The sequence below is a fragment of the Cyrtonyx montezumae genome, unplaced genomic scaffold (genome assembly GCF_038088225.1).
Source record: "Cyrtonyx montezumae isolate F1298 unplaced genomic scaffold, pur_monq_1.0 scaffold_33, whole genome shotgun sequence".
NCBI classification, from domain to species: Eukaryota; Metazoa; Chordata; class Aves; order Galliformes; family Odontophoridae; genus Cyrtonyx; species Cyrtonyx montezumae.
Genome location: NW_027072038.1, coordinates 2,240,574 through 2,264,183, shown reverse-complemented (window position 1 = coordinate 2,264,183; position 23,610 = coordinate 2,240,574). Strand labels below are relative to the sequence as shown.

General features: G+C 40.6%; 1 protein-coding gene across 1 annotated transcript in view; it reads left to right on the top strand.

Annotated features, from left to right (window-relative positions):
- The window catches only part of DOCK5 (dedicator of cytokinesis 5), a 69,855-nt gene that overhangs the window by 33,961 nt on the left and 12,284 nt on the right, over positions 1-23,610 (top strand). Inside the window, exons 19-43 of the mRNA XM_065745113.1 lie at positions 321-418; positions 947-1,036; positions 1,628-1,728; positions 3,923-4,057; positions 4,441-4,552; positions 5,653-5,723; positions 6,614-6,720; positions 7,148-7,284; positions 7,745-7,840; positions 8,569-8,667; positions 11,098-11,192; positions 11,665-11,743; positions 12,261-12,361; positions 12,475-12,533; positions 13,037-13,191; positions 14,637-14,722; positions 15,695-15,851; positions 16,512-16,552; positions 16,665-16,755; positions 17,364-17,483; positions 18,162-18,251; positions 19,041-19,145; positions 20,554-20,695; positions 22,997-23,078; positions 23,258-23,342. Coding sequence (XP_065601185.1) covers positions 321-418; positions 947-1,036; positions 1,628-1,728; positions 3,923-4,057; positions 4,441-4,552; positions 5,653-5,723; positions 6,614-6,720; positions 7,148-7,284; positions 7,745-7,840; positions 8,569-8,667; positions 11,098-11,192; positions 11,665-11,743; positions 12,261-12,361; positions 12,475-12,533; positions 13,037-13,191; positions 14,637-14,722; positions 15,695-15,851; positions 16,512-16,552; positions 16,665-16,755; positions 17,364-17,483; positions 18,162-18,251; positions 19,041-19,145; positions 20,554-20,695; positions 22,997-23,078; positions 23,258-23,342 — 2,534 coding nt within the window. The remainder of the gene's footprint in view (positions 1-320; positions 419-946; positions 1,037-1,627; positions 1,729-3,922; positions 4,058-4,440; positions 4,553-5,652; positions 5,724-6,613; positions 6,721-7,147; positions 7,285-7,744; positions 7,841-8,568; positions 8,668-11,097; positions 11,193-11,664; positions 11,744-12,260; positions 12,362-12,474; positions 12,534-13,036; positions 13,192-14,636; positions 14,723-15,694; positions 15,852-16,511; positions 16,553-16,664; positions 16,756-17,363; positions 17,484-18,161; positions 18,252-19,040; positions 19,146-20,553; positions 20,696-22,996; positions 23,079-23,257; positions 23,343-23,610) is intronic.

Below are 23,610 nucleotides of genomic sequence, written 5' to 3'. Positions count from 1 at the left end.
CACAGGATAAGTCATACACTCAAATAAATGTCCTGGCTTGAGATACCTTCTCCTGAATGAATGAGAATTCTGCAAAATTGTCTACTGAATGCTTTTTGTTATCAAACTACACCAAGGTTTTCCATTAATAGCAAAGCTAACTCTCTTGCCAAAACAAAAGAGCCACCTCAAGGTAATTTTCTGTATATCACAGTGTGACTTTTCCTTGTAAGCTGATTCTAAAAATAACCTCTAGTACTTATTCTGTATTGTTCTGCAGCCATTAAGTCAGCTGTGTTGTTGTAATCTGTTTCTAATTACTGATGTTCTGTCCTTGCTAGTTGACCTGCTGGGTTTGCTGAACTGGCGTTCTAACTCTCAGAACATTGCCCACAACCTAAGGAAGTTAATGGAGGTGGAAGGAGGAGAAATTGTAAAGGTATACATAGAGATCTGAGTTTCCTTTTTATGCAAAAGGTTAATCTCCCTGCATGGGTTTGGAGTAGCAGTTGTTCTAGTTGCTGAGTAATGTGAGAACAAAAATATATGCATTGCTCCAGGAATTCCTAGTGGAATTCACCAGAGTTGCAGGAGTTACATGTTATGAGATCATGGTGGTGATGACTTTATTTTCCCCCTTGTGCAAGATATGTTCAGTAGCTCTTTTGGATGGACCTTTGCTTTTGCATGACAGGCTGGTTAAAAAGGTAGTGGAGCAGAAATATACTGGGGACAGTCAGAGCTGATAAGAAAAGATCTCCCTTGCTCCTACAACAGAGAATGGGATGATCATCATGACCAGCATGTAAATGAACACAGGGCTGAGATCCCTTTAAAAATGGTATTTTGTGTACAACTTTCACAGTTCAGCTGAGGTAAACTGGAGGGGAAACATAATCCAAAAGAAAAGACTCCCATGCAAGGTTCCAGAAGGTTCTTTTCTGACTCTTGCTGTTTATGCCTCTAGTTTTTGCAGGACACTCTTGATGCGCTTTTCAACATAATGATGGAAATGTCAGAAAATGAAACCTACGACTTCCTTGTGTTTGATGCACTGGTGAGTGACTTTTTGGTGGATTTTGGGTGCTGATCAACATGGCCTTGACAGTTAAAGAAAAAAAGTGAAGTCAAATATAACCAGTTTACATTGGTTGGGGCCATTGAGTACGGGGGGACAGAATGTCCTTGAATGCTCTGTGTCATTGTATTAACCAGGACTGGGTGTTTCCTCACAATACAAATGATCCAAATCTCAAGTTCCAGCTTGAAAAGAATCATTTAGCTTTAAAAAACACCTTCAGCCTTTTTAATCCTATGCAGGGGCAGTGTCACGTAATGACTACAAGTAATGTTGCTTCCTGTATCGCTGCTGTTGCTTCATGAAGTACCTGCCTCTGTCTCTAAGGGTTTCCAATCTAAATGCTGATAGGACCTGCTTTTCTTCTGAGAAGTGTAGTCACACATACTGCAGTCTTTAGTCACCACATGAACAACACTGTGTGTAACAGCAGTGTTATTAGGAAAAGAAATAAATGAACACTAGGACCTGACAAAACCAGTGATGTGACTGGGGACTGTTATATTGCAGTTAGTTGGAGACTGTGCAGCTTAGTATCATCTCTCTCTTCTTCCTTTTTATTTTTGGCAGGTATTTATTATTTCTTTGATTGGAGACATAAAGTTCCAGCATTTCAACCCTGTTCTTGAAACTTACATTTACAAACACTTCAGTGCAACTTTAGCATACGTGTAAGTATTGGTAACCACAAACCCACATGCCGTCCTTGAGATGACATCTCTCTGACTCTGACAGTAAATTAAACTAAAGTGGTCAAAAAAACATAGACCCCAGATGATTTTTTTTTTGTCCCATTCTTCTCTGCCTCCAGGAAAGAAAAAAAACCCTGCAGTTACCTTTTTTTACTTTGTTAAAAGTTTCCATTGTCAGAATTTTTTTTCTTCAAGGACAAGACACTACTGTGTGGGGTTGCACTACATGGCAAATGCTGCATTGAGGGCATGTGATTCAGACTCTCTGTTGACCTGTAGTACTCTCACTTTATTTTTATTTTGTGCATGAGTGTGTGTGTTATTAAAAGATCTTTGTGTTTCTCAGCCTGCTTTCCTATCAAAAACAGGCTTCTTGCAGTCAGTCTATATGGAAAATATCATTGTAAGTCACTGCAAGGGCTGGTGGAATTGATCAAAGAGGATAAATTCATTGTAAGTCTAATCTAATAGGTCTTGCTGCTGCTGGAACAATTTTGCCTTGCTGGTATCTACCCAGGTCCTTCAAAGTACTTTGAGCACAAGAAAGTTTGACATACTCTGTGTGATGGGCTGCAGTCTTAGAATGCTTGAATGGTGTCATGGGGAGCAGAGGCAGGACCATATGAGGCTGGTGTTGTGGTTGATGGTAGCAGAATTAAAATGAAGTTTGCTTCCCCTGGTCTGCTGACAGCAGGCAGGTTGTGGTGGCCACAGACTTCAGAGAAGGGCCAGAATTCATGATGGGGGGTTTAAACATGCTGGTCACACTCTTCTTATTGAAACTCTCAAGCAGTTGGCTATTTACTTCAAACAGATTTGCAGTTCTTCACATTCAGAAATGCAGTTGAGGAATATTTTTTTCTTGTAACAGTTGTATATGTGGACTTCAAAGCAGTTTAAAGAACTTGGTTCACAGTCATTAGTCTTACTTCATCAAGGATGGAAAAAGCTGACAGTACCCACGAATTATTTACTTACATGTGAAAACTTCAGTCCTCTTGGGCAGCCTAGTGACTTTGTGTGCTTATCATGAGGTATTTATTGAAATGTCTGTTGGAAATTGGAGGAGAGGACAGAAGCAACATCCAGGTCTCTTGCCTCTCCAGCTCCCCTTGCTTTAGAGCCCCTGGGCCCAAAGGTGATTACCCTCATGGTAACAAGGAACTCAATTTCAAACTCTGGCCAGTAGTGGCAAAAAAAAAACCCAAACTCCTTTTCCCCTCTTGAAATTTCTTCTTATTTTTAATGGTAGGTGTTAATTCCAAGCCCTGAGTATGAAGCCTCTGGCTGGAAATATGATACAACAAAGCTCTGAAGTCCTCACCTCCTGGATTACTTTCTTCTTCCTTGTCCTGGCTACATACAATCACTGCATACAGATGATTTCCTTTCCTGCTTCCCTGTAGCCTGAAGAAAATTTCCCAGAGGAAAATTCTTCATTCTTATTTCTCTTTACTATAAATTAACTTCTTTGTCTGATTAATGGGCATGCTGCATCTTAGCTTTGTTGTTCCCTTGACTTGTTTCCAGCTTAGTTTGACAATGTGGTATTTGCATAATGCCAAGTGGACTATAATATTTTGTAGTGTCCTTTGTGTGCTCCATGTGCCAAAGCAGGGAATTGGATGCTGGTAGTGTGGGAAGCAGAGCAAGTGCAGAAGCTGTTGTATACTTATCTATTGCTCACACACCACTTGGAGTGCTGGGAGTTGATTAATGAAGAGGATTTCAGTTGAAGGGCAGTAAGATTCCAATCCTTTGATTCAGGAGAGACTAGATAGTGAATACAACATAGTGTCATGCAGCTTTAGTATTGCTTGAGAAGCCCTTTGTGCTTTGTGTAGAAGAAAGCTAACGCATGCAGGAGGTGTTGTTCCACTTGAAGCAGTAATGGGTTTTCCAGATTCCTGATTCCTTCACTCTAGGGAAAAAGAGAAGCACTACAAATGGGATTTATAGGCAGACTTGGCAGCCATGGTTCATCCGTGGAACTGGTCGTAAAAATGTGGCACCCAAGGAAACCAAAAGCTTCAGAAGGAAATAAACTGTAAAGAGTAAATTCTGTTATCAGATTATTAAATCATGGGTCCTCTCTGTATTTTATATAAGGAAGCTGAACATGCACAGAAATTTAACTCAGTCTTTATTCATTCCCCTTTTTGATTTTTCAAAGGAAACTCACTAAAGTGCTGAACTGTTATGTGGGAAATGCAGATGACTCCAGCAAGACTGAATTGTTGTTTGCTGCTCTGAAAGCCTTGAAATACCTCTTCCGATTCATCGTTCAGTCAAGAATATTGTACCTGAGGTGAGGCTTTGTCATTGTCATCTTCATTATTGTTTCTTTTTGGAAGGCAGTGCTTCCAGTCAGTATCACTAAAGAGAATGCCCTTGAGCTTTGTTGAAACTCGTTTTGTTTAAGTCAGAAATGAGCTACTTGATTCTTGGAACCTAAGCAGATTTGGAGGCATTGGCAGTTGGAAAAATGCAGCTTTTCTGTTACAACAAGTTTCATCAGGAAATTACTCCTGTAAGTAACTGCAGAATCCCAAATGCCATTTTTGCACTCATTTCTTTGTAGAAGGAGATAATTGTAAGATGTTGTTCCAAGGTATAAAGTTATATTTCAGCTTCTGTGACTCTATTAGCCTAGATTTATGTGTATAACTGTATTCCTTTCTGTTTTTATAGGTTTTATGGGAAAAGTGAAGATGGTGGTGAATTTAATGACGCAATACGCAAGCTGTTCATGTCTTTCAATGTCCTCATGGACCGTCCTTTAGAGGAGGCTGTCAAGATTAAGGTATGCATAATGTGCAGGAAAAGCTAATACCTTTTATTGCATCCACTGATAACGTCTGGGGGAAGGCAGAAGAAGGGTCAAGGTTTGAGGTGCATAATCCCAATCAGATGAGTCACACCAGAATCTTCTGAATGTCTGTTGCAGTGCTGAATGTGAAAGGAAAGAAAGGAAGAATTTAAACCATTAAGTTTATCAAATAAAGATGAGAGCTTCTTGCTGAAAACCCTGCAGCAGCTGCTAGGATGAAAGCTTAACCAACCAAGATGTAGCATAGTGTGGCATGGAAGACTCTTCAACCACTAATACCAGGCCTGTGGTTGATGGTGATGCAAACATTAAACCACTGCAGAAATGAACTTAGTGCTGGAAATGAAAATACTGAAAAAAGCAGGTGGTTCCTAAATGTATCTTAGATTGTATACTGGCTTGTTCTTATGGCATGGACTGGATTAAGAACCTTGTGTTCGAGCTCTGAGGAGGAGCAGAGCAGCCATGCAGTTAAACCTAGCTAAATTGCTAAAGGCAGTGAGTCCCCTAGATTGTTTATTTCAGTTCTTCTAACCAAATTCCTTTCTCTGCTTAAAGGAAAGATTGATTCTAGACTTCGAGTTAGCATTTGGCTCGTTTGAAGTCCAAATTTGATTGTAGTATAAGCAGAGTTCTTGCTGGCAGCAGCCACGGGGCATCACCCAGAAGCCTTTAGTTACTGTTGCTCCCAGGTGCTTGGATGCTACATCTATAGAAGCCATTCTGGGAACTGTTTAACATACTCCCCTGTATGTGGACATGCTGAAGGAGATTAATCCCTGGAACTGCAGGATGTGTGCAAAAAACCAACCAGCTTGGCTCTGAATCCTTCCTCCTTCACTTTTTCTACCCCGTGCTGCAGATGTGTAGTTGCTGGAGGCTTTTTGGATGCATACATTTGATCTCAAGCCAGATCTTTGCAGGTGTCTGCATATTTGCTCTAAACAAATCTAGATTTGCCACGTGAGCCACGTGCATTGCTGTTGAGGCTTAACACACTTTCAGAATGAACTATCCAGTCTCTCTAAGTTTCCATGTGTGCTTTATATCTCTCCTTTTATTTTTTCTTGCAGGGTGCAGCTTTAAAGTATTTGCCAAGCATCATAAATGATGTCAAGCTAGTCTTTGACCCTGTTGAGCTCAGGTAACCGTATTAAGTTTGTCCTCCAAACTCAACTCATCTGCAGGGAAAAAATTGGGAAACTTTCCTAAAAATTGCCACTCTCACCGTGATGTGCTGATGCACATAGTGCATAGTTTTTTAGGAAGCTCCCTCCAGGGCTCTGGAGGAAGTCAGTTTACTTCAAAGTAGGCTGTGTCACTCAACTGCTCTTTCTTAGGAACTTAGAGATTTTGTTCAAAGCCAAAATTTGAGGACTGGAGAGAAGTGTGGAAATGTCACACAAGTTTCCAGTTCTTAATAATTGCTGCTGTGGTAAACCAAAATGTGTGACATGACCATGGTCAGAAAACGAAAGTTATATTTACTTAAGAAATTCATGGCACTGTGAATTTCTGTTCTTTGGCATTCACAGCTTTACCAAGAACCTCCTTTTCATGCTTCCTTGTTCTGACACAGATAATTTGCTCTCAGCAGTAGACAGACAGCAAATGTACGTGGGATTTAATTTAATGGAGTCTAAGATTAACATGAGTCATGAAAGGGGCATCTGGAAGGATGTGCACTTGCCATTGTGCATAGCAGTGTTTCAGGCTTCAGCAATGGAAAATTCTGCTTTCTTGTTTTCTGAGACTGATTGTTTTATGTTGGCAATGGAGGATGTGTAGTATTTCCTATTTATAAGCTTTGATGGTGTATCTATTGCAAGCTTTATTTTGAGAGCCTTTCCCCTGCAGTTTCTGGGTTCTTTTCAGTTTTACTGAGTGCTATGTGAAGTTTGTAGAAAATAAGTGACAGCTCAACACAGAGGCAAAACTGCTTGACTTGCTCAAGTGCAGGGCAGTGTAAAAGTGGATGGAAATGCACTGGGTGAAAATGCTGACTCCCTGTTTACTTTATGGTTTGCATGCTAGTAACCTCTTCAGGAACTTCATCCAAAGTATTCCTGACAACCAGTTGGTTCGACAGAAGCTGAACTGCATGACCAAGATCGTTGAGAGTGATCTGTTTAAGCAGCCCGGTGAGTGGCAAATGGAAATCTCTGGTTTCTTTGTGGGGCCATGCACCTTTGTGCAAACAAAAATGTCTTTCACGTTCACGTGTTTAAATCAATCGTCAGCAGTAGTCTGCAATTAAATCCATCTTCAGAAATATTCTTTGCTTTAGTGTCTCCAGAACTGAAAGTCCTTTGTTGTTCAGTGTTTATGCAATGCTAAGTACAGTAGGATCCTGATTGAGCTCGCTGATATAAAAAGCAGCAGGAGGAGAGTGACCTGTTTGATGTACCACATACCACTACGGATTATTTGTCTCTTAGTCTGTCAGAGATAACTCAAGTGGATTGAAGCATATGTTTGTTGTCCAAGATAAAAATTAAGAGCAGAAAGGTACAGTGTTTCTATGAAATGCTGAAGAACCAGCAAGATATGGTGCTGTTTCATTTTCAGAATGCAGAGATGCTCTTCTCCCTCTGCTGATAGACCAGCTGAGTGGCCAGCTGGATGACAACTCAAACAAGCCTGACCACGAGGCCAGCTCACAGCTACTGAGCAGTGTTCTGGAAGTGCTGGATAGGAAGGATGTGGTGAGTATGAGCAGTAAAGGGTGCAAATTAAGGTTAATTACTTTGTTGTTGTTGTTTATTTGTTTCAGGGGGTTGGGGGGAACTGTTCTCAGCTTATGGTTTGAAGAGTCCCAAAGTTCAGGTGTTCCCAGGAATTTTGTCGTATTGCTCTGTAATTTTTTCAGTCTCTTTTCACACTAAGTAGTTGTGTCCAAAAAGAGGTCACACAGAGACTGAATTGGTGGCACAAAAAGTCCTTTCCTTCCTAGGAGCCAAAATGCAGTTCTCAGTTACTTTGGTGATGTGGTGAATTATTTTGGAGGAAGTGATGTAAGCATTTGGTTTCTCACTGAAATAGAGATAGCAGTCATTCAGTTGGGGGGATACAGTTATCAGGGCCAGTCCTCCCACATTAGGGAGCTCTCTATAGAACAGTATACATAGCAAATAGTCTCACATTTTCCTTTCTGAACATCCCCAGGGGCCCACAGCCGACCACATCCAACAGATCATGGAACGTCTGCTAAGGAGAGTAAACCGCACAGTGATAGGAATGAACAGACAATCTCCACACATTGTGAGAGCCCTTTACTTCCTTCATTCACTGCCTGTAATATTGGAATTTATCCTCCTGAGAGGTTTAGCTGTGTAGAGTGCTTTATGAAATCATCTTTCTGCTTCCTGCAGCACTTCTGTGCCACTCAAACAAGACTTCTGGTCGCTGTGTCTGTCATGCACAGAGAATTTGGTTTTACCCCATTTTCTAATACATGAGGAATCTTTGCTCAGGAGAAAATGCTCTTAGGAGGTGTAGGAAAGCTTGTATGTCCTAATTTGCCCCGTGTGTAAGTGTGCAGAAAGACAGAAAGATAAAGGGCAAGCATAGATAGCAGTTTCATTGATTTAACAACTCTTGAGGTCAGGTTGTTGCTATTACCAGTATGTCAGCCATGGGAATTACAGCTGGACATCATCAATTAAAAATGTAGTGATTCATATATGTATATGTACACACACATATATAAAATATATTAAAAATATAAGAAAAGGATGTGTTTTTCTTGCAAACTGTGATACCTGAGTGAAAAAGAAAACCATATTCAGACTCCATTCTTGAAAATTAGGAAGTCAGCTGGTATGGGGGAGAGGAGAAAGTGGTTAGACACGTTAATACCAGAACACAGATGAGCAGGACTGTGCCTTGTGCTATTTGGTTGGGCAGAACTCTGGAGATACATGCCACTCTTTGAGCTTTGGTGCTTAATACAGAGAAAATAATCAAATGTTTTGTTTTTCATATTCTAGGGTATTTTTGTGGCCTGCATGACAGCCATCCTGAGGCAGATGGATGACACCCATTATGACCGTTACATCGGTACTTTCAAAACCAGGCAGGACATTATTGTAAGTCAGCTTGGCTAAAGGATTAGCTCAGTCCATAAAGAATTACTTTCTCCTTCTGAAAGGTCATTTCAAGTTACTGCATTCAGTTTAGACTGATGATAATGCATTCATCAGCAGTGACTTCTGTGCTCCTAGAAGCACAACCATGGGGATATTTTCACATCCCTCCTGCTGGGTATGGAGAGAAGATGTTGCTGAGCCTCTGCCTAAGATATTAGCATTTGTAGCACTGATAAAAACATGTTTAATGACTTTTTAAGTCCCTGCAAGTAAAAGGTCAGGAACCAAAAGAGTGAATGAAGATGTTTTCACTGTATCTCTTTCTGATTTTGTTTCTTTATCTACTTCTTTCTAGTTCATCCCACCTCCCATTTTAATTAAGAGACTGGAAAGCTTTCAAGTGTATCAAAAGGAAAGGAAAGACAGCAATTTTGAAAATGTGTCTGCATTAATTTCTGAAAACAAGGAGGACTTCTATTAATGAAGTCCTATGGGATAATAGCTAAAACCCTAATACTGAATTCTAATTTGAACCAAAATACTTTGTTTTGCTTTAGTGGGTGGCAGTGACTGTTTTCTCCATGTTAAAAGCTGTGTAAAATTCATCTTCTCAGAGACTTTCAGTATAAAACAGGGGAAGTTTTGATTCTGGTGGGGAGGGATTTTTGCTTTTTGAAGACCTTGGAACTAACTGCTCTGTCCAGCCTTGTCACCAAACTGCTCTAGGAAAAGTCAGAACCATTTATGCAAGGCTCCATAGCATGACACAGCAGCTGTTCTGGCTTTTTTGTCTTCCTACTCCTAGTTTTGCAACTTAAAAGTGCTTGCTTATTGAAATACTGCCTGGGTAAGAGCCAGGAGTTGTGTTCTTCCTGTAAAAGATACATCAAAACCCACACAAAAAAGGTTTGTAATTCATTTTGGATGGCAAGGTGATGCTTATGCAGTTGGAATTGCTTGCAATCTGTTGAGCAACATAGCCACCTACAGGACACACACATTTCTGTCACTTCTGCACCTACTGGGCTGGAAGTCAATAGGGAGCATTTAGCATCTAGTTTTAGAGTTGCTTTTAATATATTATATAATTATATCTTTATGAAGAGTTTGTTAGAAGACAGAAATCAAGGTGCATTTTATTTTGCCCTTTTAGCTCTGCATCTTCTGCCTCAAAGATAACATTTCTTGCCTGTTTCTGTGTATTTACATACAGTATCAGGAGGGTAAATTTATGTAAAGCTGCCTGAATTCACATACCAATCTATAATTCTTGTAAGTCTCAAAGTCTACAGAAGCAAGCCTACGTATGTGATGATGTGTGAGTTAATACCAATACAAAGTTGCATTTATTGGTTTATTTATTTGTATTGTAATAATTGTTTTTCTTTATTTTTCTTGTCTATTGTTGGTTTTTATGTGCTTTGGTATTTTCAGCCCTGGCGTAGCATTGTGACTTGGTCAGTTTAATACTGCTATAAGTTAATTCTTATCTTCAAGGTGCCCCTGGACAAGTCCATACCTTTCAGTCATGCTTTGATTTAATAATGGCCAGAGGATTTTTACTGAGGCAGCACCAAATGCCTGTTTCTCTCATCACATTCAAGTTGCTTGCCAATTCTTTAGAACAAGATGTTCAACTTAACAGATTTTTTTTTTTTGGGTGGTGTTCTTTGCAAGGTGGTGATTTCTTGTGTGACCTTTGTGTCCCTCTATTTTTGAATGCTGATCTTTGCAGAGAACAGAATCTATTTAAATTCTCGCAGTTAGCATTTTTGTCTGTAGGGACCACAACATAGAGAGATCGATATTATTGATACATATATCTGCTTTCACTCATCTTTTCTTTCTCATTTTTTCTTATCCTTGCCTTGCCAAAGACTTCAGGTGTGCTAGCTTTGTTGGGGGCAGGTTGGCACTTGTGCAAAATGCATCTTTTCTATGATAATATTCTAAACCACATGTCTGAAGGTATGTTTATTACCTCTTTGTAACAGCCTTTATGGAATTAGACAAAGAGAGACTTAACTAGTTGAAGAAGTGAAAATGTTCTGCATTTCCTTCTTTATAGAGGGTACTGCGTAGGGCTGTTGTTATCAGACATCTGGATACAAGTGCTTGAACATTGGTTTTGCTTTTCAATCCATCTTGTGCACCAGAACTCATTACAGCATGGCTTAATTTGGAACAGTAAAGGTAGATTTAATTAAACAGCAATAATTCCACAGAACATGATCTCCTTCTGCAGTTGAATGGATGAGATGTCAGAAATAATTCAGTTATTGGAATATATTCCTGTAATAAGAGATCCTTCTTAGGAGGCACAGTGTATTGATAGGTAATCAATGTCATTGCAGATACTTGTGTTTCCATGTACTTTCATGCAGATAAAAAGGCTACTCATTTCAACCTGTCCTTTTATTTTTCCAACAGGACTTCCTGATGGAAACATTCATTATGTTTAAGGATTTGATTGGAAAAAATGTCTATGCATCTGACTGGATGGTCATGAATATGATGCAGAGCAGGTATGTAGTTGCTGCTATTTTAAGTCTTGTTACTGATTTGGAGTCTTCTTGCTTCTGAAAGGAGGGTGGTTCCCCTGGTCAAAGATTAATTGTGCTGGCCTGCAAATCCAGATCCATTTCTGTCCCCTGAAACAGTTTTTCATAGGGGTGCAGTTTGGGGAAGAACATGGAGGTGACAGATTATTTGAAAGTGTCAGTGGTAAGGGTAAGCTAAGCTCTGGGGGAGCTATTGTTTAGAACAACACTACATTCCCATACAGACTAACTCAAAATATGTTGTTTTTTTTTTCTTTCTTGTGCCTCCAGTCAAGGTTAGAAAGAGAGGAATAATTTCTCAGTGTCTCATGTGCATTTTTCTACTGAGTATACCTTTAGGACACATGTAAACCCGGAATACAACATTAATTTTTTAACTATTTATTTATTTCTTTTCAAAAGCCACCTTTCTTTTGATATTTTTACCTTTTTTCAGGGTTTTCCTCCGGGCAGTGAATCAGTTTACCTCTGTGCTCAACCGCTTCTTCCTGGATCAAACAAATTTTGAACTCCAGGTAACAGTTCCCTTCTTTATCAATTTTCTTTTGGACATCAGTGTTTCCTGAAGAGCACAGAGAGCAAGGAAATCCCACTGTCACCAATGGAAAATGTCTGTAAAGTCAACTGAGTGTGCTGCATTCTGAATTACAGAACAGTGGATAGCACAGCAGTGAGCTCAGGCCAATGCAACTGCTATAGGATTTACAAAGTTGAGTAGTTGAAATACTATGGGATGTAACCTGTTATCACCTCTTTAGGTTGGAAAGTCCGAGGTATAAAAGGAGTGGTAGATTTTAAGTAGCCATATGGGGTCCTTGGGGTCCCTTCCATCCCAAGCCATTCTATGGTGCTGTTTTATGTTGTTGGCTTGCCTGCTTTGGCTGAGAACTGACTTACCTTTGCTACAGCCCTTAGCTGGTAAACTGCCTCATTAAATGTGAGACCACAGCATTTGGACCTGTATGCAACTGTTGCTCCGTTTGTTGCTTTTCCTCTGCCTTCTCCTATTTTGGTCTTGTTTCTTTTCCACAGCTCTGGAATAACTATTTCCATTTGGCAGTGGCCTTTCTCACTCACGAATCCCTCCAGCTGGAGACCTTCTCACAAGCCAAGCGCAGCAAAATCATCAAGAAGTGAGTTTACACTTAAAAAATTGCCAGACCTTTTTATTTTTAAGAAGAATCAGCTTGCAGAGGTAACTTCAGTAAACAGGCCTTCTTCACGTTATTGTAATACTTCTTTCTAGGTATGGGGACATGAGGAAAGAAATTGGCTTCAAAATAAGGGATATGTGGTATAATCTGGGTGAGTTCCATCTAAAGAATTGTCTTAATTCAAGCTCTTAAGCTGGATTTCTAATAATTTATTTCTTTGTATAAGCTTTTTGTATTTAATGTGGGGAAATACATATAGGTCCAGCTGTCCAAGAGGACAAAGTTTCTTTTTTTCACTAAATAACCTTCAAAAGCTGATCCTTTTTCATGTCCACCGATGAGCTATCTTTAAGGGATTCCTTGCCAAGGAGGTTCTGCCATATGAATGCCAAGAGCAGAACTTTCCAGGGAGCCTTTGTGATATGCATTATTCATACAATTCTATTCTGTTCTCTTTCTTTGGACTATTTTTGAATTTTGGAGCTGAGCTGTAGCAAAATGTTAACAACAAAAATGCCTTCTAATCAGAATGTCAGTGTTTTATGGGATTTATTTTATTTGACTAATGTGCTTGCACTTTTGAATATCTACTTATCACATGACTTCAAGTAACCATGTATCATTAGGATGTATCTGACATTGACTTTCTTGCAGGTCCCCACAAAATAAAGTTTATTCCAGCAATGGTAGGCCCAATCCTGGAAGTAACCTTGGTCCCAGAGCCTGAGCTACGGAAATCTACCATTCCCATCTTCTTTGATATGATGCAATGCGAGTACAACTTCAGTGGGAACAGAAACTTTCATATGGTAAGGGAGCCCCATGTGTTAAGAACAAATGTTCTGCAGTGTTCACTGGGCAAGAGAGAGAAGAGAATATTTGAAGAAAATCAAACAAAACTACAAAAAAAAAAAAAACCCAACAAATAAAACAAACGTTGTTCTTAACAGTTTTGGAAGTATCATTAATAGGTTTGTATGAGTCAGGAATCTTCAGTTCTGGCCATGACTGTACCTTTGCGTGTCTTTGATAATTAATAACCCCTCTGTTTTAGTATCTTTTCTGTTTGCAGACGTGAAGCATTGTGAGTGCTGTTTCTGTCATTATGAAATGGGGAAGAGTTACACAGAAGACAGACGTAATTTTCTTGAGGCTGTGCAATTCGAAGGGCAGAACAGGAAACAGAACCCAAATCTCTTGAGTTCCAACCCTATGCTGATTTCTCTGGAAGTTCCCTTTTATTGCTACCAAGAAAAGACCAGACAGGAAGGTTGAAAAGGAGGGTCTTCTCTTTAGTCCTAAAGTTAACTTTTCTCTGTGATTTCTAAGGTCTTTTTCTTCCTTCTTTCCCCTGGGAATATCATACCTTAACATCTCAACTGGCAGACAGGGGACCCTCTAGTTATGCTGTAGACAGACTTCTCCCTGGAGATGGATAGGAGACATCCATCCAAGAGGCAACCACCTTGGCATTTCAGATTGTTGTCAGATGTGATGTGCATCTCCCTAAGCACTGTACTCAGTCCAGCTCAGACCTCAGCTTCACTGTGTATATTGGGAACTTTCTTCCCCTGAGGTCATCAGTGTTTGGCATGGTTGGTCCCAGGGTCTCAGGGGGTTTTGGAATCAGTAGAAGGAAAGTGGATATGTGGCATGGATTTTCTATTCTAGCAGCATTTATATAATATTCATGATGTCCTTCATTTCTTGGAACAGGAATGTTTTATACCCCAGTAATTAAGTTATAGCTAAAGCTATGTACTTGTCTTGCTTGTATACAGCTGAGCATATCTTCATGACTGAAGAGGGACTTGGTTCTTGTTGCATGAGAAGTTGCTTTAATTAGCAGTCAAAGCTGTCTATGTGGGTCAGAGAGCTGTGACTGGCCCTTAACTGGTGGTAGTAATTCAGTTTCTTTAGGGTGAGTGAATGATCATTATCATCTGTAAAGGCCATTAAAGATACTTCTTCCTAGCAAAACTGGACTGCTGATTGATGGGGGAGAGGGGAAGGCACTACCCCAAAGCATCACTTTACAGTGTTTGTAGGATGAGAAAGGGAGGACTCATATCTCTCTGCTCCATTGTTGTCTTCTTGACTTCTTACCATTTTTATTCTGGTTAACAATGAAAGCATCCTCTAACTCGTCTTGTAAAACCAGTGCCTGATGGTAGTTCAGAAACAGCAGCCACAAACATTGCTGAATATGCCTTAGGAAGGTGCTGTCTACTCAGCAAGTTTTTTACCTTTTCAGTTTGAAAACGAGTTAATAACCAGACTGGACCAAGAAGTTGAGGGTGGCCGAGGGGATGAACAGTACAAGATTTTGCTGGAGAAACTGTAAGTTTTACAGTGAAGATGGAAGCTCTTTGTTTACAGTGTAGTTGGCTATTTTTCTAAAGCAAAGAAACAGAAACCCTAATGTGATCAGTGGTGCAGAGTCGAGTTGGAGGCCTCTAACTAGTGGTGTTCCCCAGGGGTTGGTGCTGGGTCTGGTCTTGTTCAGTACCCTCATCAGTGATCTGGATGAAGGGGTGGAGTCCACCCTCAGCCGATTTGCTGATGATACAAAGCTGGGAAGAGTGACTGACACACCAGAAAACTGTGCTTCCATTCAGCAAGAGCAGGACAGACTAGAGAGTTGGGCAGAGAGGAACCTGCTGAGGATCAGCATGAGCAAGTGTAGTCTCTTACACCTGGGAAGGAGTAACTGTATGCATCAGTACAGGTTAGGGGCTGAGCTGCTGGAGGGAAGCTCTGTGGAGAAGGACCTGGATGTGCCAGTGGACAACAGGTTGACCACAAGTCAGTAGTGTGCCCTGGTGGCCAGGCAGGCCAACGGGACCCTGGGATGCATTGCACGTAGCATGGCCAGCAGAGTGAGGGAGGTGACTACTCTGCCCTGGTGAGGTCACATCTGGAATAATTGAGAGCATAGAGGTCCTTTCCAGCACCTATGATTGCTCCAGTGAGTAAAAAGAAAGCATGGTTGACTTAATTTGTTGACATCATGCTGTGCAGGAGCACTGAGGCTGACTTGTTGCCCTAAAATGTTATGTTTATACAGGGGAAGCAATTTGAACAGTTAGGATAACCTTGGGAGTGCAAGCCTAGAGACAGGTGCTGCACTGGCAAGGAGATTATAAGTGGAGAATTGTGGAAACAGCAGGCTCAGAGCTAACCCAGTCAGAGCCTCATAGCACCAAGAGTAGAGCTGATGTATTTTTGATTGACGAGGAAAGCTTTGACCTGACCAGATTGGTTGTCTGACTTGGATACACTGACTTTCATCTCATTGGATTTGGTCTGCAGCCTCCTGGAGCACTGTCGGAAGCATAAATACCTGTCTGCTTCTGGAGAAAAGTTTGCTTGGCTGGTCAGCAGCTTGCTGGAGAACCTGCTGGACTACAGAACAATCATGCACGATGAAAGCAAGGAGAACCGCATGAGCTGCACTGTCAATGTGCTGGTATGGGGGAGGCTGGGTTTGGATGTGGGTGCTTCTTTAGTGACCTGGCTTTTGTGGTGCAGTCTTGGGGTGGATTGGGTGCTGCAGTATGAATTTGGTGACCTCAGTTTGCCATGGAAAATAATTCACTGGAAAAGTCATTTCTTTGTTGACCTCCAGGAAGAAAGCCATCAAGTAAGAGGCTGCTAAAATAATTCTTTTAGGATTTTAAATAGTTTTCTCTGTTTGTTCTGGTTAGTGATGGATCCAAATCAGGCTGCCGTTTATTGGCAACTATGAAATATGGACAGGTATACAATCCTAAAGCAAATCATGTGTCTGAACTTCGCTTATAGGGTAGCTTGAGGCCTCAAAATATGGGCAAGAAAGATGGCTAGCTGATAGTTTGGGAGATCTGGACTTGATTTCCTGTTCCACTGTGAAGAATAATTGTGTAACTTTGGTCTAGTTGGTTTCTGTATTTCCCTTAGCCCTTTTCTAGAGCTCCCATTTTATGTCAGAGGAATGATTTGAGGCGTACATACCTCTTAGTGGGCCAAGTGATAGCAAACATGTTTGTAATATATGAGATTGATGCTTAAGCTACTTGTCTAGCAATGATTATGCAAATCCGTGGTGGTTTACATCAGTTGGACTGTTTCTTTTTCTCCTTTTTGGCAGAATTTTTATAAAGAGAAGAAACGTGAGGACATCTATATCAGGTAGGCTGTCTCCTTCCATAGACCTGTGTAGAAGCCTTTACTGCCCTCACTGTTCAGCACACTGGTACAGCAGTCCATCACATAAGTTAACAATTATTTTTCATTCATTTAGATATCTGTATAAACTCCGGGACTTGCACACAGACTGTGAGAACTTCACTGAGGCAGCATACACTCTCCTCCTCCATGCAGAGCTGCTCCAGGTAATGCACTAAAGGCAGCTTTAGTTCCTCTGTCAGAGGATGGGTTTGAAAGGAAGTGCATAGAGAATTAAGAATTCACTTTTTCCTTCTTCTGTTTGTTTTTAAAGTAGCTTTGCAAAAGCTAAGTGGTCATTAAGAAGCTTCCTAATGTTGCAAATTACATGGCAGCTAAGTAGATGAAAGCAAAATTATTGTTAGCATTTATCTATTACATGCTTTTGGTGAGCAGTGCAGTATAGAGAACTGGGTAGAAATACCCATGTTCAGGGTCATGGTACTGTTTCTTCCACTTCTCTCTGTACAGTATAAGTACATTGGCATGTCATTGTAATTTGGTTTTAAGTCAACTCCTGTTGATCTGTGGCTGACACAAAGAAACAGAACGTACACGTTCACTTAGTTTCTCATTGTAAGACCTTAAGCCAAAATTTCACATTTTGCAGATATATTGCAAATGTAAGTGGGACTTAACATCACTCTTGTCCTCTCTTAGCATTGGTGCCTGATTTGAGTGCACGCATGCAGTAGGTTACCCTGTCCACTGTAAAGATTTATTCATCTGCACATATTCCAGTTCTTTCAGCTTTGCCTGTTTTCCTCTGTGTTAGTGGTCTGAGAAGCCATGTGTCCCTCATCTGCTGCAGAGGGACAGCTACTATGTCTACTCACAACAGGAACTGAAGGAGAAGCTCTACCAAGAAATTATCTCCTTCTTCGACAGGGGCAAAGTGAGTTTCTCTGGTGTTCTTAGGGCTCACTGGTACTTGGGTTGGTAAAAATAGCTGCCAGAAGTTGTTTTTAAGGGGAACAACAAGCCTTGATGCTTTAGGCCTGGCTTTTAAACAAACCAAGTGTTAGCATGAGCAGGGCACCTGCTTGTCTTTTGACATGTTTTCAATCCTGTTCCCTTTTTAGTTGAAGATCTGTAAAATTAGCCCTATTCACAGTATTGTCTAGATGAGGAAATCAGTGGTATTTTTCTTTCTTTTCCCTGGCTAGTGGCTTTTGTTAATGGTTTGGTGGTTGTTTTTTGTGTTACGATAAAACTGGTTTATCTGGCTGATACCAAACTTGTGTTCGTTGCCCTTTGGGTAAATGGTTCTACAAAGACTAAATGAGACAGACCCAGGGGAGCCTGGTGAAGGAGATGAGGTGTTAGTGCAGGAGAACACGTGGGCTTCTCTGATTTGCTAATCAGCAGATGGGAAGAGCTGTGTGACTGTGCAAGTCACTGCAAAAAATGTACAGCATGAAGTCTGAGAGAACGTTGACCATGCATTAAACTGTTGCATGGATTAAAATCAGCTGAATTTTTGTGTTACCTATCTGTGGTGATGAAGGCTTTTGACTGAATCTTTTCTTTATGTTCTTCTTCGCTCAATTCCCCCCACTCATCTTTCTTGGAGATGTGGGAAAAAGCCATTCAACTAAGCAAGGAGTTGGCTGACATGTATGAAAACAAGGTTTTTGATTACGAGGGACTCGGTAATCTCCTGGTAAGGATTTTTCTCTCCATTTTCTGTGGGCTGCTAACTGCTTAAATTAATACAATTGAGCTGGATAAGCGCCAGATAGAATTATGTTAAAAACAAACAAACTAACATAGCCCCTATGGTTTTGTAAAGGTCAATATTTGAAGAACTTTCTAACTCTTTTTCTGTCTTCAGGAGCGTGTGGTTTTGACCTTGCAATTAGCATGACAGTACTGTGTGAAGAAGTTTAGCATCCTTAATGTTAATCAAATAAGCTAACATTTGCATTGCATCTTATCAGGCTCCATAAAATCATCACCTTGTTATTCCTGAAGTAAAATTACTGTGCATCAGCACAGACCTATAGAATGGCCTTGGTTCTGAATGACTTTTTTTAATGGCTAAAAATGTATCCAGATGGGCTTTATGTCCTTTTGTATGAGAGTCATCTGCCCAATATTATTTCTGCCAGTTCTCTGACATTTGTCACCATTTGTCTGCTCAGCTTTGGAATATGTTTACTTTTAATTTGTGTTGCAGTAGTGAAAGATTTCATATATTCTCCTGGAATCCCAAAAAACATGGCATTGCTGTGCAGATCAGGAGATGAAGTTGATTCTGGCCCAGACAAGCCAAATATTTAACCAAGTAAATGGATAAATATGAGATACTGTCTATAAATTATCTCTCTATATAAAGTATTCCGTAGGGGAGAACTAATAGATCAGCACTTGTCACTGGGATTGTGAGCTGCAGTCTGGCAATGTCCTTGGGCACTCCGAAGTGAAAATGCTGCTGACTTCTCTTTTTCAGAAGAAACGAGCTACTTTTTATGAAAATATTATGAAGGCCATGAGACCTCAGCCAGAGTACTTTGCAGTTGGATACTACGGTCTGGGTTTCCCCTCTTTCCTCCGGGTAAGAGTTCTTCAGTACTCAAGATCTGGAGTAGTTGGTACTCTAAAATCCAGAACTTCTAAACCCCCAGGAAAACTCAGAGGCCAAACGCTTTTTTTTTTCCTTTGAATGTTGCTGAGAGGTTGGAATCCGTGAAGCATTTCAAAACAGTTCAGCATAGAAAAAAAGACAAGTTAGAGTCTGATCATTTTGTATTAACAGCTTTATAATAAAGTTAGTGTAGTGCAGTTGGGTTTGTTAGAAGATCATTGTTCTGTTCTCGCATGAACTTAAACAGAATCTACCTTTGGTATTAGTACCCTCTAATCTTCAAAATACTGCAGTTGTTAGAAAATGTTCAGCTTGTGAAGAGCTTATCCATCTCTTTTTTAGTCTGAACTCAATTTTAAGGACAGGGATTATTGGATTGCTCAGGCACATCAGTTAGAGTATAGTCCCACGCAGGAGAATTAAAATGCAGAGGTGCTTCCTGTTTGAGGTTGGTGCTAAGCACTGCTGGATGTGTGCTAACTGTAACAGAGAGCCTAGCCAAAGTGAGTCAGATGGGCAGGGTGCAGAGTACTAGAACGTTTTCCCAACTATTATTTAAAATCAGGGAACAGTTACATTTCCAGACTGGAGTTGTTTGAAGCTGCTGTCCTTAAATCAAAGCCAAGTTTCATTTAAAAAAAATATATATATATATTAACTTAGAACTGTGAAACTGGATGGCACAGAAAGCTTTTGCCTTTGGGTCATGTTTTTGAATCCAGTTCTTCCAAAAACCAACTCTGGTTGGTGGCCAGCATGAAAAAAATACGCTGTGGTCTTCTTTTAAGTACAGAACTTTCATGGCTGGTCGTTTTCTTCAGGGTAGCTGGAGAGAGAGCCTGGTGTAGAAGTCACAGAGAGGTCCTTCAGTTGGCTTGTACCAGAAGATGGCAGTCACAATGCCTTTTGCTAAGGATAGATAGATGCCATGTGCCCAAGCATACCTGAATGAATGAATACCCAGTGGCTGTCAGTGGGACAGTCCCTGTCCATCAGTCAAGCACACTGTTGAAACCTGATGGTTGAAAAAACTGGAACAGTAGCACTGGCTATTGTGAGCTATGCATTCTGGAAAAATATGCAACAGTTCAAAACAAGTGGGATAAGGCAAAATTCCTAGAAAGCCTGAGTGTGTTCTGTTACACTCGTGTGTGGAAAATCAACTTCCTAGGCAAATACAAAGATGCCTTTGCAGTGCCTTGCTTCTGTTGTTGTCAGCCTAGCCTGTGTTTATTCTCTCCTGTGTTCTGACTTTTAAGCTGAGAGAAAATCTTTCACATAAACTAGATCTCTCAGACTACTCAGTGTGTGTTTGGGAAGCTCTTTCTCATAGCTTTTGATGTTAATTCTGCTTATTTTTTTTTTCTACTGCCCACAGAACAAAATTTTTATCTACCGTGGCAAGGAGTATGAACGAAGGGAAGACTTCAACCTGAAGCTCCTCACCCAGTTTCCTAGTGCTGAGAAGATGACCAGCACTGCCCCTCCAGGAGAGGAGATCAGATCTTCTCCAAAACAGTGTATCTTTTGGTTCTAAAACGCTTTGGCACATTCAAGATCTGTTTTCCTTCCTGGAATTATAGAATTAGTAAACAACAGATCAATAAGCAAGGGACTTATTATTCCAGGAGGACCTTGAAGCAGACACAGTGCATGAAAATAAGATGATCCAGAACTGTAAGAGTCAAACAGGGAGCTAATTTGGTGTTATGAAAATTAAATGAGTTCTGGTAGAGTAGAACTTGTTGCAGGTCAGGTTTCTTATATCCATCTCTCAAGCAGGTAGTAATAACTGCTGTGCTGTGTGTGTAATGTCCAGGTGGAAGACATAAAATACAGGCAATGAAGGTGGGAGGAGGGGAGGTATGCTGCTTGCTTGCAGTCCACTAGCTTTTATGAAATACCTGTTTGGGGTTTTTTCACTCTATAAATTGCTTTGTAAGAAATGTGGAATGATTTCTTTATTCCGATGAGGGCTGTTGGGTGAGCAGCCCTTCTCTTTCTTTATTCCTTTGTGCTGGTGCAACAGTGTGCCACTGAGCATAAAATCTTTCTCTGACTTGTGTGCATGCCCAAGTGCAATTGAGTGAATATGCTTCAGACTGTTCTGTTGGTAACTTCTAATCTCTATCAGTTGTGCTTCTGGAAGACACGTGTTAGTAAACACCATGCTGCTAGGCTTCTGAGCTGTGTTGTACAGGCCACACTAGAGAAGACGTCTGATGGTCTACTTTGGCCTTAAAAGTTTGTGGACAGAGGCACAATTCAAGCAGTGATACCAGATGCTTCCCTTGCACTAAGCCTGCCAAGCACTCAGTCCACATAGGAAATTAAAATTCACTGAAGACCAAACTTGGTATCAAAAAATGCCTTCTCTGTTGCTGCTTTGTTTCAACTACTTCCTTTGCATCTGTTTGTGTTTGTTCTGATGTTTTTGGCTCAAGATGAACCTGAACTGCAAAATTTGGATCCAGATCTGAACTTTTCCAAAAGTTTGGGGGTGTTTGGTTCCGGGTCTTTGGCATAGCCCTGTTATAAAGGGGAGCAGCTGCATAGCTTGGATTTGGTACAGGTTCTTCTCAGACTCTTACAAACACCATCTGAAAGGATGAGAAGTTTGAGTGCCCAAGTTGCTGTTGTATTAGGCAGGGGTTGATGGATCTGTAGTTTGTTTTAATTTCACATTTGTTTGCTTTTAATCTGAAAACCACCTTGGTCTTGGGCTCTTTTGCTAGTAATCTGTTTTCCTCCTCTTGTATGATATAATGCCCTGTTCTTCCTGTAGTTGTTTCATAATAGTGCACTGGAGCAGCTAATTAAGCTGTACACCATCTCAGGGAATGCTTACACACACAGACTGGCTGCTCTTCCTCCAGTTCAGAGCTAGAAGCTCTATAGAATGCTTAGTGATGGCACAGAGCCCAAGCTAATAAGCTCTCCTGAGAGAAGGAGTATATTAGCTTGGGCTCAGGGCTTGATCGACTGTAGCTATGTGGTTTTGGGTTGGACTTGGCAGGTATCCACCTGGCTCTTTAAAGCAGTCAGAATGACCTTGCTTTTGCTTTGAGAATACTCTGTAGATATCCATGGTAGAATAAAGGGATGTAAGGGGCTACGCTGTCCACCAGTCAGACATTGCCACTTCAGAGTAGAATTGGCAGGTGATTCACAGGAATGGTCTATTGATGTGAGCCAAACTGTCTTTACTTCACTTATCCATACAGATTTTTACCTACATCAAGCCTTCAGTGCAGTCCTTAACACAGAGTATTGCAGGAATAACGTTGTGCTTTGGGGATTCTGTTACTCATTTGTCTCGAATTTCTGTTAAGGTTCACAGATGTAAAAGATGAAGATGATATAGGTGCTCACTGATAAAAACAAGTAGCTTCATTGATCTAGAAATTGCATGGGCAGCATTTTCACTGTCCTGGAAGAATCTGGTAAATAATTGGGCAGGGAGAGGGAAGAGGTAGATGCATGCATTGCAGAACCTAGTACAGAATCCTGTTTTCCTGTCCCTGAGATAGAAATCTTTAGTGTCCAGGCTTCCCATGTGTTTCACAGGAGGAATTTAAGTAGTTGGAAGTATTAATTTAGCCCTTATCTTTCAGGGCTTTTAGTTCATGGGTAGCATACCAGCCACAGCAAGCAGTGTAATTTCTGTTATTGTTGATCAGCAACTAAGTGTTTCTCTTCAAACATGACAAGAGCACAGGGAATTGTTGAGGTCTGATGTTTGATGGAAAAAAAAAAGGCACTTTTTTTTCCTTTTTCCCAACAGAATTCATAGTTTTTCATCCTTAACTATAGCATCTCAGATGTGCAGTGCTTTATAGTGAAGCCTGTGATGAACCTGCCACCTAATTATAAAGACAAACCTGTTCCTGAACAGATCTTAAAGTAATTTTTTCTCTCTCAACATTTGCTGTGTAGTCACGGGGTGGAGTGTCTTTTTGTCTGGTGTAAATTTGTATCCTGATCCAGTTTAAAGTTCATTATTTTTGAGAGGCAATAGAAGAACAGTGATGTAAGGAAGATGAGTGGTGAAAAAGCACTCTATTTTCTCTGCTTCTTTGTAGCTACTACAGAGCAAATGAGGTACAGCAGTTCACATACTCCCGACCATTCAGAAAAGGAGAAAAGGATCCAGAGAACGAATTTGCTGTGAGTCCTTCTGTTTCAGTAACAGCTGCCTCAGTTGTCTGTGCTATGTGTGAACTATTTTGTACATTTGCTTATTTTGCCAGTGGTGTTTTGAACAGTACTCTAAATGTTTTTCTTTCAGCTGTGGCTGTAGAGTTTAGCTATTGAGATGTAGGAGGAACAAAAGGTTGCAATTCATGTTGGTTGCAATCTTTATGCAAAGATAATGTAATATACTGAGGGATTCTGTACCTGTGCTCAGATGCTTGATGTAGGATCCACAGGCACT